The 16,917-nt window shown below is 46.2% G+C and overlaps 1 protein-coding gene across 1 annotated transcript in view; it reads left to right on the top strand.

The window, feature by feature from the left end:
• Window positions 1-16,917, top strand: part of GNAO1 (G protein subunit alpha o1) — a 399,516-nt gene that overhangs the window by 368,423 nt on the left and 14,176 nt on the right. Inside the window, exons 5-6 of the mRNA XM_019505783.1 lie at window positions 7,489-7,617; window positions 8,463-8,592. Of these exons, the coding sequence (XP_019361328.1) occupies window positions 7,489-7,617; window positions 8,463-8,592 (259 nt within the window). The remainder of the gene's footprint in view (window positions 1-7,488; window positions 7,618-8,462; window positions 8,593-16,917) is intronic.

The following is a 16,917-nucleotide window of genomic DNA, read 5'->3' as shown; positions in this document are numbered from 1 at the left end:
CACAGCCCCATGCAGTCATCCTGGGCGGGCAGGGTGGGGCAGACCCTCATGCAGACAGTGGCTCTGGGCATGTTTGGAGCCCCAGAGCACACCCCTGCCTCAGCACCAGCAAGCCCCATGTAGCCGAGCTCCCACAGCTGCTGGGGAAGAGGTGCCCAGTGTCCAGCACAGTGGAATGTCCTGCACGTGGCACCTTATCCCACCCACGCAGAACACATCTCCGCAGCAGCTCCAGCACTCAGGCCCCTGCTGCATGCACAGCATTGTCATGCAAATGGCAGCAGCAGTAAGAGCCAATAACAATCCCTTTGTTGCTGACTGCAGTACCCCATGACCACTCCCTGGCACCCCCTCCCCTCCTGCTGTTCGCTGGGACCTGTAGTCTGCTGCAGGGTCAGGCCAGTGGCAGGACATGGGGACTAGACTACACTCACCACAGTGCTCTGGATACATGGCCATAATTATCAGCTACAACAACCAAAAAAAGCTGATAGCCAATAATGTAATTTCTCCTTTTCATCAGTGCCCGTCCAATAGCCAACCAATATATTGGCACATCCCCACCTGCACTGGCCCCCTGCAGCAGATAGGGGGAGCTCTAGATTCCCTTTGGATGCTAGCCCAGGGACTGGCAGGGAGCACCAGGCCAGGGGAAAGCTGTCTCCTGGCCAGACCTGGGACATTGCTCCCTGCCCCCAGGAGGCTGCCTGCTGCCGGGGCAGGGACAATGTCTCCCTGCCCCAGCAGCAGGGAGCTCCTGGCCTGGCTCCCCAGTTAGAGGCAAGAGACTTGGAAAGAGCTGCAGGGGAGGGGCAGGTCCCAGTCCCCTGCCCTGATCCACCAGTGCGGTATCTAGCAGTGAGCCCCTGGCTGGGCTGGGATTCCCCAGCCAGCTGGGGGCTCCCTGTTAGCTGCCCCACTGGTGGATGGAGCAGGAGGCTGGGACCTGCCCCACCCCTGCAGCTCTTTTGAAGCCCTGCACCTCAGTCACCCAATCAGGGCACAGGGCTGGGACCTGTCCCTGACTGGGACAGTTCCCAGATCCACAGCTGCTGAAGAGCCTGTACCCTGCCCAGCTCCATGATCATGGAGCTGGACAGGGAACAGGCTCCCCAGACCCTGCCAGCAGGAGCTCCCAGACCCCACTCCCAGACCCCTTATCTCCCAGCTCGAGCCCTGCAGTTGCAGGACCCGGGCTGAGAGATCCTTTTCTCCCAGCCAGAGCCCTGTGGTTGTGGGGCCAGGGCTGAGACATTTCCCAGTCCTGGCCCCACAATCATGGAGCTGGCTCTGGGAAATAAGGATCTCCCAGCACTAGCCATGTGATCACAAAATTGGTGATGGGAGAGAAAGATTTCCCAGCCCCAGCCCTGCAATCATAAAACGGGGGCTGGGAGCTCCCTGCTGCCGGGGCAGGGGGATATTTTCCCTGTGCCCCAGCAATAGGCAGGTCCTGGGGGCAGGGAACAACCTCCAGCCCCCTGCTGCCCAGCTAACCAGGAGCACATTTGCTCCCAGTCACGGGTCTACATGTACATTTTCTCACAGTCAGGGGTCCACAGGCACAGTTACTAATTGCAAGTAAATTTGCTACTTTCATTTGCAGTTAGTGAGTTTACTTGTGATTAGAGCCAAATACTGTACAGCAAGCATCTGCAGGTGTAGATGCAGATACTTACTGTGCTGTAATTAGCTCTAGTTCACATTAAAGCATCTCGTGTAGATGCACTCAGTAACAACCTTTGTGATAGGTCTTTATTAACAACTGAGGTAATTTGAGTCTGCCATTCTTTGAAGCCTGAAATACATCCAGCAAGTGAGGGAACCAGTCTCAGCTAAAATAAAAACAAAACCTAAAACAGGCCATCTGAAGCAGACCTCTGGATCATAGATACACACAGGAAGGACACCAGCCCACCAACTGTTAGCACAGACTTAGTGAATGGGGCACTTGGAGGGGCTGAATGTGTTCAAATCAGCAAGCCCAGATGAACTTCATCCAAGGGTGCTGGAGGAATTGACCAGTGTCATAGCAGAGCCACTGGCACGGCAGTTTGAGCACTCATGGTGCTCTGGTCAGGTCCCAGCGGACTGGAAAAGGGCCAGTGTGGTCCCTATTTTCAAGAAGGGGAGGAGGGAGGAACTGGAAAACTATAAGCCAGGTAGTCGCACCTCTATCCTTGGGAAAACTCTGGAAAAAATCATTAAGGACCATATTTGTGGGCCCAGCAGGGGAAAAAATGCTGACAGGAAATCAGCACGGGTTCATTGCAGGTAGATCCTGCCTTCTAATCTTGTTCCTTTTTATGACCAGGTCACAAAATGCTTAGACACAGGAGTCAAGGTAGATGTCATTAACCTAGACAGTAAGAAGGCCTTCAATATGATATCTCATTCTGTTCTTGTAAATAAACTGACAGGCTGTGAGTTTGATGATTGCATGGTCAAGTGGGTGGCATATTGGCTTAAGGGTGGCACCCGTCGGTTGATATTGACCTGGAAAGATATGGGCAGTTGGGTCCCACAAGGCTCGGTCCTTGGACCAGTGCTATTCAATGTCTTCATCAGTGACTTGGATGAGGGCATGGAGAGCACCCTGTCCAAATTCACAGATGATACCAAATTATGGAGAAAAGTTAACACACCAGAGGGTAGGGAACGGATCCGGGCAGATCTAGACAGGTTGGAAAAATGGGCAGAAGGAAATAGGATGCAGTTCAACAAAAACAAGTGAAAAGTGCTGCACCTGAGCAAAAAGAACCACCAACATACTTACAGGCTGGGGGATGAGCCTCTCAGCAGCACAGCAGCGGAAAGGGATTTTGGAGACATAGTTGACTCCAAGATGAACATGAGTCGTCAATGTGACAAAGTGATCAACAAGGCTAACCACACTTTATCATGCATTACCAGATGCATGATGAACAGGTCCAGAGAAGTGGTGCTTCCCCTCTATGCAGCACTGGTCAGGCCACAGCTGAAATACTGCGTCCAGTGTTGGGCACTGTACTTCAAGAGGGATGCGGAAAATCTTTGGAGGGTTCAGAGGAGGGCCACTCGTATGGTCAGAGGCCTGCAGGCAAGGCTCTGTGAAGAGAGACTGAGGGACCTAGATCTCTTCAGCCTTTGCAAGAGAAGGCTGAGAGGTGATCTTGTGGCTGCCTATAAATTCATCAGGGGAGGGCATCAGGGAATAGGAGATGCTCTATTTACTAGGGCACCCCCTGGAGTAACTAGGAACAATGGCCACAAACTGATGGAGAGCAGATTTAGGTTGGACATTAGAAAGACCTTCTTCACAGTAAGAGTTGCCAGAATCTGGAATGGGCTTCCAAAGGGAGTGGTTCTCTCCCCTGCCCTGGCAGTCTTCAAGAGGAGACTGAACAAGCACCTAGCTGGAGTCATCTGACCCCAGCACTCTTTCCTGCCAAGGTCAAGGGGTTGGACTCAATGACCTACTGAGATCCCTTCCAACATCTAACATCTATGAATCTATGAAGAAGACATCTGCAAATTCACATTGCAGTTGTGTGGTGGCAGTGTCTCACCGCAAAGATCAATTACGTTTTTTATTGGGATGCAAAATGGGGTTGTTTTAGTTGCAAAAAGTTAAATAGAAATAATTTTGCTCCAAGTATATGCAGTAGTGAAAGGTGTAGAGAAGGTGTAGCAAGCACTCCTATTAAACTTCTCTGACTACTAAAGAATGAGGAGAGAGTAAAGCTAGGGCAAATAGCAAACAATTCACAAGCGATTAAAGTATGTACCTTTTTTCTTACAATATGCAATTGGCTACCACCACCAGATATAGAATCCAAGAGCTCACTTTGACATAGACAAAAGGATTTGATATTGGTATAGATAGGGAGAACACCCAGCATTACAGCAGACTGGAATTGTAAAAAAAAAACTAAGGATCTGAACCTTCATGGTCTAGGGAATAATGCTAACCCTGAATGATGTAGATTAAGGAGGAAATTTCTCTTTGGAAAATTACTCCAAAGGACACAAAGGAATAGCTATCAGGAAACATGCTGAGGTGAAGGGAGCTAAGCCTATTGTGCAAGAAACAAAGATGAACGGATGCATGAGTCCCAACATATACCCCAGAACCAGAGTACAGTTTGAGCTCTTTGAACACTTTGAGCTTTTTTCATGAAAACATGGGTCAGCAGGTATAAGCAAACACACGTAAAAACTGCAAAGCTGCCTGTTTATGGAAACATGAAGTTAGAGAGATTCACATATTTAGAGAGCCATTTCTTAAATAATGGAAACTGACAACGAGTTGTGAATAAATGAGTGATTATGTCTGCAGCCATCACAAGGAATCTTATTACTGCGATGAGCTAATGTAGCCCCATTCATATATCCATAGCCCATCATAAGTCTATTAAGGAAGCATCTGTCACAAAATCATGATGTTTTTAAATACTTGACAAAGGACATAGTAAAAATAACGCCTACTTAAACCTTGCATGTTTCCCTGGGTGACATAATTCTGTGATTTTTCACTGAAAATGAATAATGAAAATGATGGGGAGTAAAAATATAAGATAATCTGAGTAGGCTGAACAGTGGGTTTGTTTTTCAGTTTCACAGAGACATTGGGATTTTTTTTTTAAATTAAATGGAATATAGCATATGAGTAGGAAATCAAATGATGAAAGTCGCTTAGTAAAGAGTTTGAGGTTCTTTCAATTCAAAAGACACCTGGGTTCACTCAGGGCATAAATGAAAATCAACTTAGTAGGTTTCATCCTGTTCTTCTATTTTTTTACATCACAAAACCTCCATAAAAACAAAATTTCAGCATGATCTATACAAGAAAGATGGGTGAATCTATCTTGACTAAGGTTTTCAAAGAAGTTTAAAAGAATTAGATACCCAAATACCATCAAATGTCAATGGGTATTGGGTTCGTAATTCCCTTAAGCTCTTTGAAAATCCCAGCCTTTATCAATTTATCTGTTTGTCAGTCTGTCTCTTTAGGCACTTGCGTGGTCCCTGCTACCTTGGGATGTGAGCAGTACCCAGTATTTAGAAATAAACTGCAATCCCATCCCACATGAAGTCAAGGAAAGTTTAGCCATTAACTTCAGCGGGGCCAGGATTCCTTTACCATAAGTTTGCAGTTTCCACTACCATAATTTTTGGATTGTTACCCAAGCTAGATCACAGCAGTGTTGCTACCAGCTACCACTCTAATAATGATGATTAAGCCAAGTGGAAAATCGTGAAAAGTTTAATGGCAATCGTTTACCTAAATTATCTAACCAGGCATAGTTTGCAGACTTTGAGTTGGTTCCTATGCAAATAAATAATTAAGTCCAATTCATAAAGCCAGTGACTTACACTTCATCATACAAACCAATGTTCCTGCTTTCAGCCACCTTGTTTTTCAATATTAATGCACGGAGTCCTTTATAACTACATTAGAGTATTGGAGACCGTCTTGTAGCATGCTGTGCACAGTGGCCTTATTTCGCAAAGTACTTAAGCTTGTGGCCCACCTTAACCATGTGCATAGCCTCACCAATTTCAGTGGGATTGTGTTAAGTGCCTGCTGAAGCATATTGCTGGATCAGACCATTGCCAAGCCCCAATCAGAAGCAAGTTCTTATTGGCCACATCTACACATGCATTTTACTGGCTAATCAGTTGTGGAGTAAAGCATCCCTATCTATACATGCAATGGTATTAGGTCACAGTAAACTAATTTATGATGCAATAAAATAGTACTGCCGGGGGCAGTATGTGATTAAATGCACATGTAGACACTGGTCATAGGCATAAATTGTGCCTGGTCAGCCCAGCCAGCAGGGAACCAGACTCCTGCCTACCGCCTAGCCACACAGTTCTGCACTTTCAGCACCCTCATGCCTCAGCCAGCCCAACATCACCTGACACCACCACCCAGAGCTCAGGACTGAGTTACCCTGGCATAAACTCCTCTACCCTGACTCAAATTGCTCCTGTTCCGGACACACGTGTAGGCGCTGTGCCTGGAGTAGTTTACTCTGGCTCAAATTGCTCAGTAGTTTATTGGTTTGCATTAATTGCACATGTACACACACCCACTAAACCTTATATTTGTGTATACCATGGAAAAATGAAGCCCTTAATAGTTACCTGGGTCGATACTTTTAAACATTGGTGCTGAAGTTAAATAAAATAAAAGGTTCTTTGCTCTAAGGACATGTCAACATTGCCTCTGAGCTACTTTGGAGGCTGCCACTGAAAATTAAGCCCTGGCCACCTGCTTCTGTTCTGTGTACTCACCCATAAGTCAGACAGTGGGATGTGCTGGGAAGACCCCTACAGCTGTTCTCTGGCATGACAGAAACAGATCTTGAAAACAGCAAGGTGGGGCTCCAAGAATGTGTTCTGCCCCCTGAGTTCCAGGTTTGGAGGGCACAGAGCCAGAGTGAGTGGACATGGCTTATTTTTCAGTGATAGCCTTGATAGCTGATGTAAACACACCCCACAAATAACTGCACAGTGCAGCTGTGACATGCTCACCCAAGCTAGCTGGGGCAGAACTAGCACTCTACTTGTGGTAGCACAGAGCCTGGCAGGGGCTCACCACCCAAGGTTTAACCCTGATTCACATACATATTTTGCAGCCCATGTTGAATTCAATGTTAAGCATCAATACATTGCTCCTAGTAGCCAACTAATTAATCTCAAGCTGCCTGAGGTGTATCTATACAACACAACACAGCCTTCATGACAGTGTAGACATGTCATACTTCTCTACCTGCTGTATGTGTTTTTCTTTCCTCCTCCCAATTTATCTATCACTATTTGATAACCATTTACATTATAAAAGAACACAAAATATGCCGGGTGCTCTGCAGATACAGAAGACACTCTCAAGAAGCTGATATTTTGGGAGAAAAAATTTGGAAATGAACATTACAAAGAAAACATAACAGTATTCTACAGCAGCATCTCAGAACACTACACTGCCTGACAGCTTAATTAAAAAAACCCCAATGTTTTGATCAAACAGGGATCTACAGTGTTGTAAGAATATTCAGGACATGGAGCAGCTTTTTGTTCCACATACATACAATATGAACCCAATGGGCCCTGGTACCCCTTTGCAGCCCTTGGGCACTACTGCAGTGAATAATATTAATTACATAATTCACAGTCTGGAATCACATCACTCAGGACATGATTGTTTAAGGTCCTGACTCTAGTTCAGAGTTGGATCTAGTTATCTGGGCCAATATGGTTTGATTTAAAGGTTTTCAATGCAGATTTTTTTCTTGACAAGAATATGAACAGCTTGGAAAAATAAAGCCAACATTGATTAATATGTAGTGGACACTGACTGAACAGGGGATTGGACTAGATAACCTTTTGAGGTCCCTTTCAGCTCTCTTTTTTCCTGCATTCTCAATTCTTGGATTATCATAAACTAACAAAGTTTCTTGAGCTTCTTATTCTTATGGTTTTGTTTTGTTTTTCATTTCATAGCTACCTAGACAGCTTAGATAGAATCGGAGCTGCGGACTACCAGCCAACAGAGCAAGATATCCTTCGGACCAGAGTCAAAACAACCGGCATTGTAGAAACTCATTTCACATTCAAAAACCTCCACTTCAGGTTAGTCTGGTGTAAATGCAGTGTTATCTTTTCAGACAGTGAATGTTGGCATTATGTGATGACAGCTATGGTATCTTGGCTCAAATTTTTTCTGTCCCAAACCTGCATAATATACCATGCATGATTTATTTAACTAGCTGCTGTGCTCCACCTGAGCGAGAACCAGATTTCTGCAGGGCTACAACTATTGGCATAAAGTGTTTTAAAATGGTTCACCATTCTGCTATGGAAGGCACAGCTTGACTTACATTAGGTAAGATTTCCCTATGGACAAGTTATTCTACATGTGCACGTAACAGAGGGGGTTTTTTTATGTTCCTCAGAACCATCAGTGCTGGAGAGACAATATGAAAACTAAATATACCACTGGGCCAGTCTAGCTTCATAAATGTAAAAATATCGGACTGAATTCTCACCTAAATGGGATAATGCTATGTAGGTGAATGGAAACGCTTCCAATTGACACTTGAGGGGTATGCCAGTAATTCTTCTCTCAAATGCAGGGGGAAAGATGTTTCGAGCACGTTTTATTATGTACTACAGAATCAAGGGCTGTTCTCATGAAGGCACCTCACCTGTGAAGTCACCAAAGTCCCCAAAGCAATCTACCCACAAACAAGCTATGCTGTCATGAGCTTCCCTGCTAGCAGGTGTCCTTAGGATTCTCCCTTGCAGAGGGAGGGGCTCCACACCTCAAAGGAAGCAGTAATGTGAGCTATTGCAGGCTCTGTTGCCCTATACCTGGAATTGTCTGGGGATGAATACTGAGAAATGCAAAGGTATCACTAACATTTCCTCTTTATTAATGAAGAATAAATGAAGAGCCGTCCCTGTTTCATGCACAGGCTGTTCGATGTGGGAGGTCAGAGATCAGAACGTAAGAAATGGATTCACTGCTTTGAGGACGTCACAGCAATCATTTTCTGTGTGGCGCTGAGTGGTTATGACCAGGTGCTCCATGAAGACGAAACCACGGTGAGTGCTTATCAAGTGATGGAGGCCCAGACACCTTATCACTGCCCTGTCAAATAGCCTTCTGTTGTTCAATGATTGCCTTCCATTCTATTATCATACAAGATTTGTGTGCTTTTGATAATCATATGTCTTTCCTTGACTCTGAAATGCTGTGGAGATTCCTTTCTTCTCCCTATTTATGGAATTACGTCTGCCATTTCCCAGAGTGGAATTACTACAGCTTATAGCTGTGGTAACAGCTCATTGCTCTGATTAGGTTAAAATGTTTTCTTTTCTCTCTAGTTGATCTATGTGAATTGTCTTGGGATATGAAAAGGACCTTGGAGCCAAAGGGTAGGGCAATAAGCAATGGTGGTTTTGAAAATAAGCTTCAGGAAAGACAATAATCAGCAGCAGCATCTAGGTACAGAAAGTTATACTAACACCATGAATATCTCAGTCAGATTCAAGCTATCAGGAGAACTTACTTTTAACTGCAGAAGAAATTCATTTTCAGGAGTTACACTGAAAGTGTTCTGTTTCTTGGGGAATGTGTTTAATAAAAGTCTTGCAACTTCCTGCTGTAGTACTATGCTTGAAATACCACAGCTGTGTAAAAATAAAAGAAAGCAGGATGTATTGGCTCTCTGATGTTTATGTAGAACTACCATTCACCTGAATAAGTAAGACGTATGCACATTTCAAGATTGAAATAATAGCATCATTGCTTTTCACCAGCTACACGTGGCATACAAAAAGACAGATATATATGCATTTGGGAAGTTAGGCTGTCAGACACAGGACTGATGAGCAGTTGAGATTGTCATTTAAAAGTAGTTACATTTGCCTGACTATGAAAAACCAAAAGCCAGACCAAAAGCTTGGGAAATGTTTTCTTTGTGGCTAATACACAACATCAGAAGTGGTTGCTGTGGTCACCAGATTCTGTACTAGGCTCTGAACTTCATTCCTTTCCTATTGCTAAAGAATCAGATGTTAAAACTGGCAGGATAGAATTCTAAAAATCAGTTTATAATTTGTAGACAATCAAGTATTCCTAAACAGACTTTTTTGGTAATGATATCCTGTATCTTCCTCATCAGAATAATTAATTCTGTTAAAGAGATCACCTACTTGCATAAATCTTCTATCACATCACATCACTCCTGAATTTAAACTGATATTACTGTTCATTACCATATAAATAAATCAAGCCTGAGACTGAGATTCTTTACTGTCCCTAACCCACTCCATCATCACTAACTGATAGCTAACATCTTCCACCACCTGTGGATCCCATTATAATTGGCTGAGTTTTTCAAAAGCTTAAAAGAAAATGAAAAACTGACTTTAAAAATCAATTATATGTAGACATTAAAGCCTTTTAGTGTCCACAGAATCCCAGCCATCAACTCTGGGGTCAATTTTTTGTAATAATGCTACTGCCATCTGTCATATAGATCTAAAATATTAGGACACATATCTGTTTTGTGTCTGCTTGTTGGCCATTTTTTCCTAATCCCCAAGAGATGGTCACCCATCAGAAAGAGGAAATCTGCATAGGCCCAAGGGCCTTGCCCCCCCTTGGGAAAAGGGTAGGGTAACCACCCATCTCAAATTGGGTGGGACAGTCCCAAAATGGGAACACTAAGTCCCAGTCCTGAACTGCATGACTCCAGGACAGCATTTGTTCCGGATTTCCAATGTCGTGCAGGGAGCCGGGTTTTCTGTTCACTGCGGGGAAAAAACAGGAAATGGAGGGTTTCCCCTTGCAGGCTGACACAGTTCCAGCCTGTAAGGGGTGGGGGAAGCAGGATGCAGGGGTGCCACATACACATACATATGAACATGGGTAGGAATATAGCCCCAGGCAACAGTGGAGAGCCGATCCTCCAGCTGTGTGCCAGTAAGTCTAGGGGGAGAGGGGAACAGGGCGGGGCAGATCAAGGCCCCCACGGTGAGGGAGGGAGTGAGGCAGGTGCTAGGTCTGGGGCCAGGATGGGGAACAGGACAGAGCCACAGGTGGCTCATTCAGGGGTCAGGAGGGGGTGGCTCCCTGCTGTTGCATACACCAACAGGCTGCCATTTTATTTCCATTTAAATTTTGTTTTACCATGTATTCCCTCGGCAGTAGGAAGGCACATGGATTCTCATAGTTTACCCATTTTATCATCAGTCTTTGAATGAATACTTGCAAGTTTAAACAAAATATATTCCAGTAGAATGCTCATTTAATCTAAATAAAATGAATCCCTACTGAGCTCTGCACAAATAGCTAAGAAAAATAACAAAGTTTAGTATTGTCACTGTATTCTTTCTAAAATACAGACTTCCTATGAAGGTAGGAGTTGAAACCACTACCACCATAGGCAATAGAGCTTCACTTGGTTTCACTACCACCCTCCAGTTAGGGACAGTTTTGCCTACAGCTTTAGCCTACTGTTTCCTTCCTATAGAGATGATTTGCTCTAAAAAGCTAACAGTGAAAGCTGTTGTCAGCTGATTTTGCCAACACCTGATTTTGCCATCTGTGTGCATCAGTCACAATGCTGATTTTATTAATGAAAATAAGCTGTTGCTGCTGCTTGCTTGTTGACACAAAGGCAATAAAGTTTAGAGAATAAACTGAATTATTTTCTTCCATATACATCTCCTGTAGAAATGCTAAGTGCTGGTTGTTTGCACCTGAGCAATACCCTTGAATGCACCTTGGCTGAACAGGTGTCACTGAGAACAGGCATATGACAACTTACAGAGTCCTTATTACTGGTGATGATATGGAAGGAAAAAAATACCTGGCTTGAGTGCCAGATTCCAGGATGTTTTTGATGTGAACTGAGCATATCATTGACAATAATCATGAGGGCTCACAGTGCCATTTTACACTATATTGAGTAGAATTATACTTTAAGAGGGTGAAACTTTAGTTAAAATGCAGTCAGCCTGTAACAGGCTGCAGGCTGGCAGCCTGGAGCAATTAGCCAGCTGGTAACAGACCACCCGCCTAAGGGTAGGGGTGTGCAAAATGGGCCGTATTCGATTCAGATTCGGATTCATCCTGAATCGGGGGCAGTGATTCAATTTGTTGATTCGGCTTACTGTTCCAGATTCGATTCAGCCAAATCCAAATCTGATGATTCGATGCTGATTCGGAGGATCAGCAATTTGGCCATAGACACAGCTTTAACTGTTTTTTCTACATACCTCGAGGTACCAGGCGTGGCTCATGAATGCTGCAATGGTGGGGTGGGTGGAGCATCCCACAGGAGTGCAAAGGGCTCCCCTGCATGCTCAGTGGTGAACCTGGAAGTAGCCTGGAAGTACTGGTGCACTTCCGGGTCCACCAGGGAACACACTGCCCACCCCCAGCCCCCTGGCTCAGCAGTCGACCGTGGGAGTACCCTGGGTGCCCCCCCAGACCCAGGAGGCACCAGTCGCCAAGCCAGGGGGACTGCTGGGGACCTGACAGACTTGGAAGTGGACTAGAAGTGCTTCTGATCCACTTCCAAGTCTGCTGCCAAGCATGCTGGGGCCCCACCCCCACCCCGTGTTCCTGTGGGATGCTTCAACTGCTGCACCATCACAGCATTCACGAACCACCTGCTACCTTGAGGTATGTAGAAAATACATTTAAATCAGTGTCTATGTCCAGATCTCCAAATCTTTCCAAATCAATTCGGAGCGTTCCGATTCGATTCAGAGAGATTAAAGGGTCTCCTGATTCGATTCAGATTCAGAAATTCGGCCACAGAATTGGGTCGAATCTCCGCTAAATCGAATGAAGGACCGAAGCTTCGCACAGCCCTACCTAAGGGGCCACAGCTGGCTCAGTTGATTGGTAATGAGGGGAAGTTGATTGGCTGACCCAACAGTAAAAGGAGACAGGAAAAGGAAGTGAGGGGGAGGAGGACCAAGAGGGGAGAATGTTTGCTTAGAGAGGGAGGACTGATTGGAAGACCAGAGGGTGAGAACTGACTCTGGCTGGGAGAGTTTATTCTGGAATTGTTTTGTTTTAGCAACTGAGCCCCATCTTGCAGATTAACTTGGGGCTTTGAAGCTTGTGTTGCTGGGCACATGCTACAGGTGTGTTCATGTGAATGGTTTGCTCTTGCCTGAGCCCTGGAAAGCAAAACACCCAGGGCATTACAGTTTGTGTTTCTGAGCCCAGAGAAAGACTGTTGCTGGGACCAGATTCAGGGGCTCAAGGACTGATATGAGCCAGGCTAGCTGGCACTTCAACTGGTAGAGAATGAAAATAACTTGAAACCTCCCTCCAAGGATGGAAAAGGAGACCCTTTTGCAATACCTCCAGCTGCAGGACCTGCCATTTCATCAACTGCAGCTGCAGGAACAGCAATTTCAAAGAGATCTGCAGCAGCAATGGCAGGAATTTCAAAAAGAGCTGCAACTCCAACAGCAGGATTTCTTACAACGGCAGATGGCATGGTAGAGGAACGTTGCTCCGGGGGTGGAGGCCCTGTGCACCCTGGGAGCGAGCCTGGGGTTCTGACCAAGGTGGGGCCAGGCAGTGGCCCAGAAGCCTTCTTGGCCACATTCATATGTGTGGCAGAGAAGTACTGGTGGACCCAGGACACCTGGGCCATGCAGTTGGCCCCACTTCTTATGGGGGAATCCCAAGCTTCTTTGGGGTCACCAGTGGCTCAAGACAATAGGATGCTTAAAGCAGCAATTCTCAATCACCTGGGCCTCCCTGACGATGCCTACTGATGATGGTTTAACAGTGAGGCCTGAGATGCTCGCACCTATCCCCAAACTATGGCTTGGAGATGAAAGGATTTATATACCTGGTGGCTCCACCCAGATACCAGATCTGTGGGGGAGACTGTGGAGCTGGTGGTACTGGAGCAATCCTAGCAGAGATGTGCAAGTGGGTGTACCACCTCCATGTGGCTACTCTAAAAGAAGCCATTAGGAGGGCAGAAGATTTCTGGGGGTGGAACTTAGGTGTCGGGACCTCCTGGAGAAGTTGGCGGCTAAGCAGTAAGGGAAAGCCCAATGAGCTCAGGGTATCTATGGGGATGACATGGAGGGGTCCAGACCAAGCAGCAGCCCCATCACTGCCCTGACCCCAGCTCAGAGAAGGCCCAGCTGCTGATCTTGCCAGGGCCCTGGTAGCCATGAGGCCACCCCACAATCCACACAGAAAGCTAGATGCCAAGCCAACCTGCTTCCGGTATGGGGAGAAGGGGCACTGGGCCCAAGATTGTCCCCAAATGAACTGTGGGTTCTCATTTGCATATCTCATTGGAAATGGGGCGGGGGAACCCTGACCTGTGGAGCTATATGGTCCCTGTAAAGAGTGGGGAGGGACTACAGCTCAATGGGTTGACTGCTATGTAAAGTCTGTCAAATGCAGAAGCCCCTGATAGGCTCTAACCCAGTGAAGCCTCCACTTGGAGAGATCTTCCCTTTTTCGGACCCAGAGTTGTTTGGGCTGCAGCCCTGGTCACACCAAGAGCAGTGGCAAGCTCAGCGAGAAGCCCTTCTTGGGGCTTCTTTGGGGCAAAAAAGGGGTTGCAGTCCAGTGTAATTTAGACCCTCTGGAAGGGGGAGGTGACATGCCAGGGCCCACTGAGCCTGGCCCCAAGCTGGAACTGGGTCAGTTGGGAGTGACTCAGGATTTCTTTTGGAACCAATGTGAAAACCCTATGTTTGCAAAACTATATGGCCAATTGGCCCACGCTAATGCAGCAGTCCTTGACCCCCACCTGACCAACCAGGACCCCCAGTTTGAATGACAGGGGGACCTTCTAGTACAGATGACCAAAGACTGGGCCACAGGAACTTGACAGTCCCAGCTGTTGGTGCCCTGGCCTTACCACAAGCAAGATTGGCTCATAACATACTGTGGAGAGGTCATGTGGGGCAGGAAAAAGTCCAGAGCTAGTTGCTTATGAGATTCTTCTGGCCCAGAATGCTTGATGAGATTAAGAAGTACTGTGCCTCATGCCTTGAATACCAATTAGTAGCACCCCAGCTCAGTCCTAAAGCCCCACTGGTGCCTGTTCTCCTGTTTGATACCCTGTTCGAGTGGATTAGAGTGAGTTTAGTCAGCCCTCTGGAACCCAGCTCTTGAGGTGCTCGGATCACCTTAGTTCTTGTGGACTATGCCATCTGTTACCTGGAGGCTGTAATGATTCAGATGGCATCCACCCAATCCATGGCCTTGGAACTAACAGATTTTTTTCCTGGGTGGGCATCCCAGGGTACATTTTTTTTTTTGGTCCCAGCTGTTACAAGAGGCTTGGAGTTTGCTCAAAGTCCGATCAATCAAGACCTCAGTGTACCACCCTCAAATCATTGGACTTATTGAGCGATTAACCAGACATTAAAAGGAATATTACTGAAGTTTGTGTTGAATGAGCTATGAAATTGGGACCAGCTACTCACCTACCTGTTGTTCGCCATTCAAGAGGTATCTCAGTCCTCTACCGGCTTTTTGCCATTTGAGTAATTATATGGAGACAGCCCCAAGGGGTGCTGGACTGACTGCAGGAATCATGGCAGACCCAGACCTCTACAGCACAGAATGTCCTACAATATGTCCTAACATTACAGGAACATCTAGATTTGGTGGGGACATTTACAAAGAAAAACCTTGAAGCTACCCAGCACAGGCAAGCACAGCACTATAACAAAGGGGCCCAACTACAGGTATATCAGCCTGGAGACCAAGTGTTACTCTTACTTCCATCATTGGAAAGTAAGCTATTGGCAAAATGGCAAGGCCCATTTGAAGTACTACAACAAGTCGGGTGGGTCAACAATGAAACACACCTCATAGGGAAGCATTGCAAGTCACAGGTGTAATCCTGTAAACCTTTTAAAACCTTGGGTTGCCTGAGAAGCTTACCTGTTGGCCTGTACTGGAAGACAGCTACTTCAGAGGTTCAGGATCCTCCCACCAGTCCACCAGCAGGGCCCCATTTGGGGGAGGACTAACCTCTGCTCAGCAGGGACAGATGAACACTGTGCCGAGGGTTTGTGGAGATGTTCACAGAGAAACCTGTTAAGACCACATTTGTGGAACACTGGATCACACTCAAGCTGGGCACCATCCAAAGAATATGCTCATGAATTCTGGAATGGTTAAGGGACAGAGTCAGGCAAGAGGTGGCAAAAATGCTGAACGTGGGGAGTCAGAGAGTGAATGGAGCAACCCTATTGTACTGGTTCTGAAACTTGACCACACTGTCAGGTTCTGCACCGACTTTCATAGGGTCAACGCAGTTTCAAAATGAGACACATACCTCTTGCCTAGGACAGATGAATTGGTAGAAGGAATTGGCTGTGCCAAGTATATATCCACCTTGGACTTTGCAAAAGAGTATTAGCAGATTCCACTGGAACTCACATCCTGGGAAATTGTGGCCTTCACCACCCCATAGGGGCTATATCACTTCCAGACTCTCCCCTTTGGACTCCAAGGTACCCCAGCGACATTCCAGCGATGGATAGACTGAATACTCTGGCTGCACTGGGCTTATGTGGTTACCTACTTTAACAATGTCATATTATTCACCAATACATGGACAGACCACATACAAGGAGTTAGGGCAGTCCTATGGTCAATATGTGCAGCAGGATTTACGGTCAACCCAACCAAGTGTCACCTCAGCAAGATGGAGACCAAGTATCTTGAATATATCCTGGGCAATGGTAAGGTCTGGCCCCTGATAAACTAGTTACAGGCTGTGGTACTATTCCCAGTACTCACAACAAGAAGACAGGTAAAATCCTTCCTAGGCCTGGCTAGCTATTATTGTAGGTTTATTTCTCAGGTGTGTAGCCCTCATAGCCCACCTAACTAATTTCCTGCGAAAGGGGGTCCTACAACAGGTGTAGTGGTCACCAGAGTGTGCAAGTGCATTTGGAGAGAACACGCTTGCTGTGCAGTGACTTGGTCCTATGTTCCCCAGACATGGGGAAAGAATTTATAGTGCAAACGGATGTTTCTGAAAGAGGTCTCGGGGCAGTACTAGCACAGGAATTCAAAGACTGTGAATACCCCATCATATACCAAAGCTAGCAGCTATTTCCCTGAGAACAAAAATATCCAGCAATTGAAAAGGAGTGTCTAGCGATTAAATGCCATTGAGATCCTCCGGTATTATCTCTTGGGGACCCACTTCCAACTAATCACTGATCATGCTCCATGAACCTATTCAGCCTCCACAAGAGAAGGCTGAGGGGGGACCTGGTGACCGTCTATAGACTCACTAGGGGGGACCAGAAGGGTTTGGGGGAGACGCTGTTTCCCCTGGCGCCCGCTGGCATAACAAGGAGTAATGGGCACAAGTTGATGGAGAGGAGGTATAGATTGGA

The sequence above is a fragment of the Gavialis gangeticus genome, unplaced genomic scaffold, assembly GCF_001723915.1.
Source record: "Gavialis gangeticus isolate Ggan-Ray unplaced genomic scaffold, GavGan_comp1, whole genome shotgun sequence".
NCBI classification, from domain to species: domain Eukaryota; kingdom Metazoa; phylum Chordata; order Crocodylia; family Gavialidae; genus Gavialis; species Gavialis gangeticus.
This window is presented reverse-complemented; position numbering and strand designations above follow the sequence as displayed.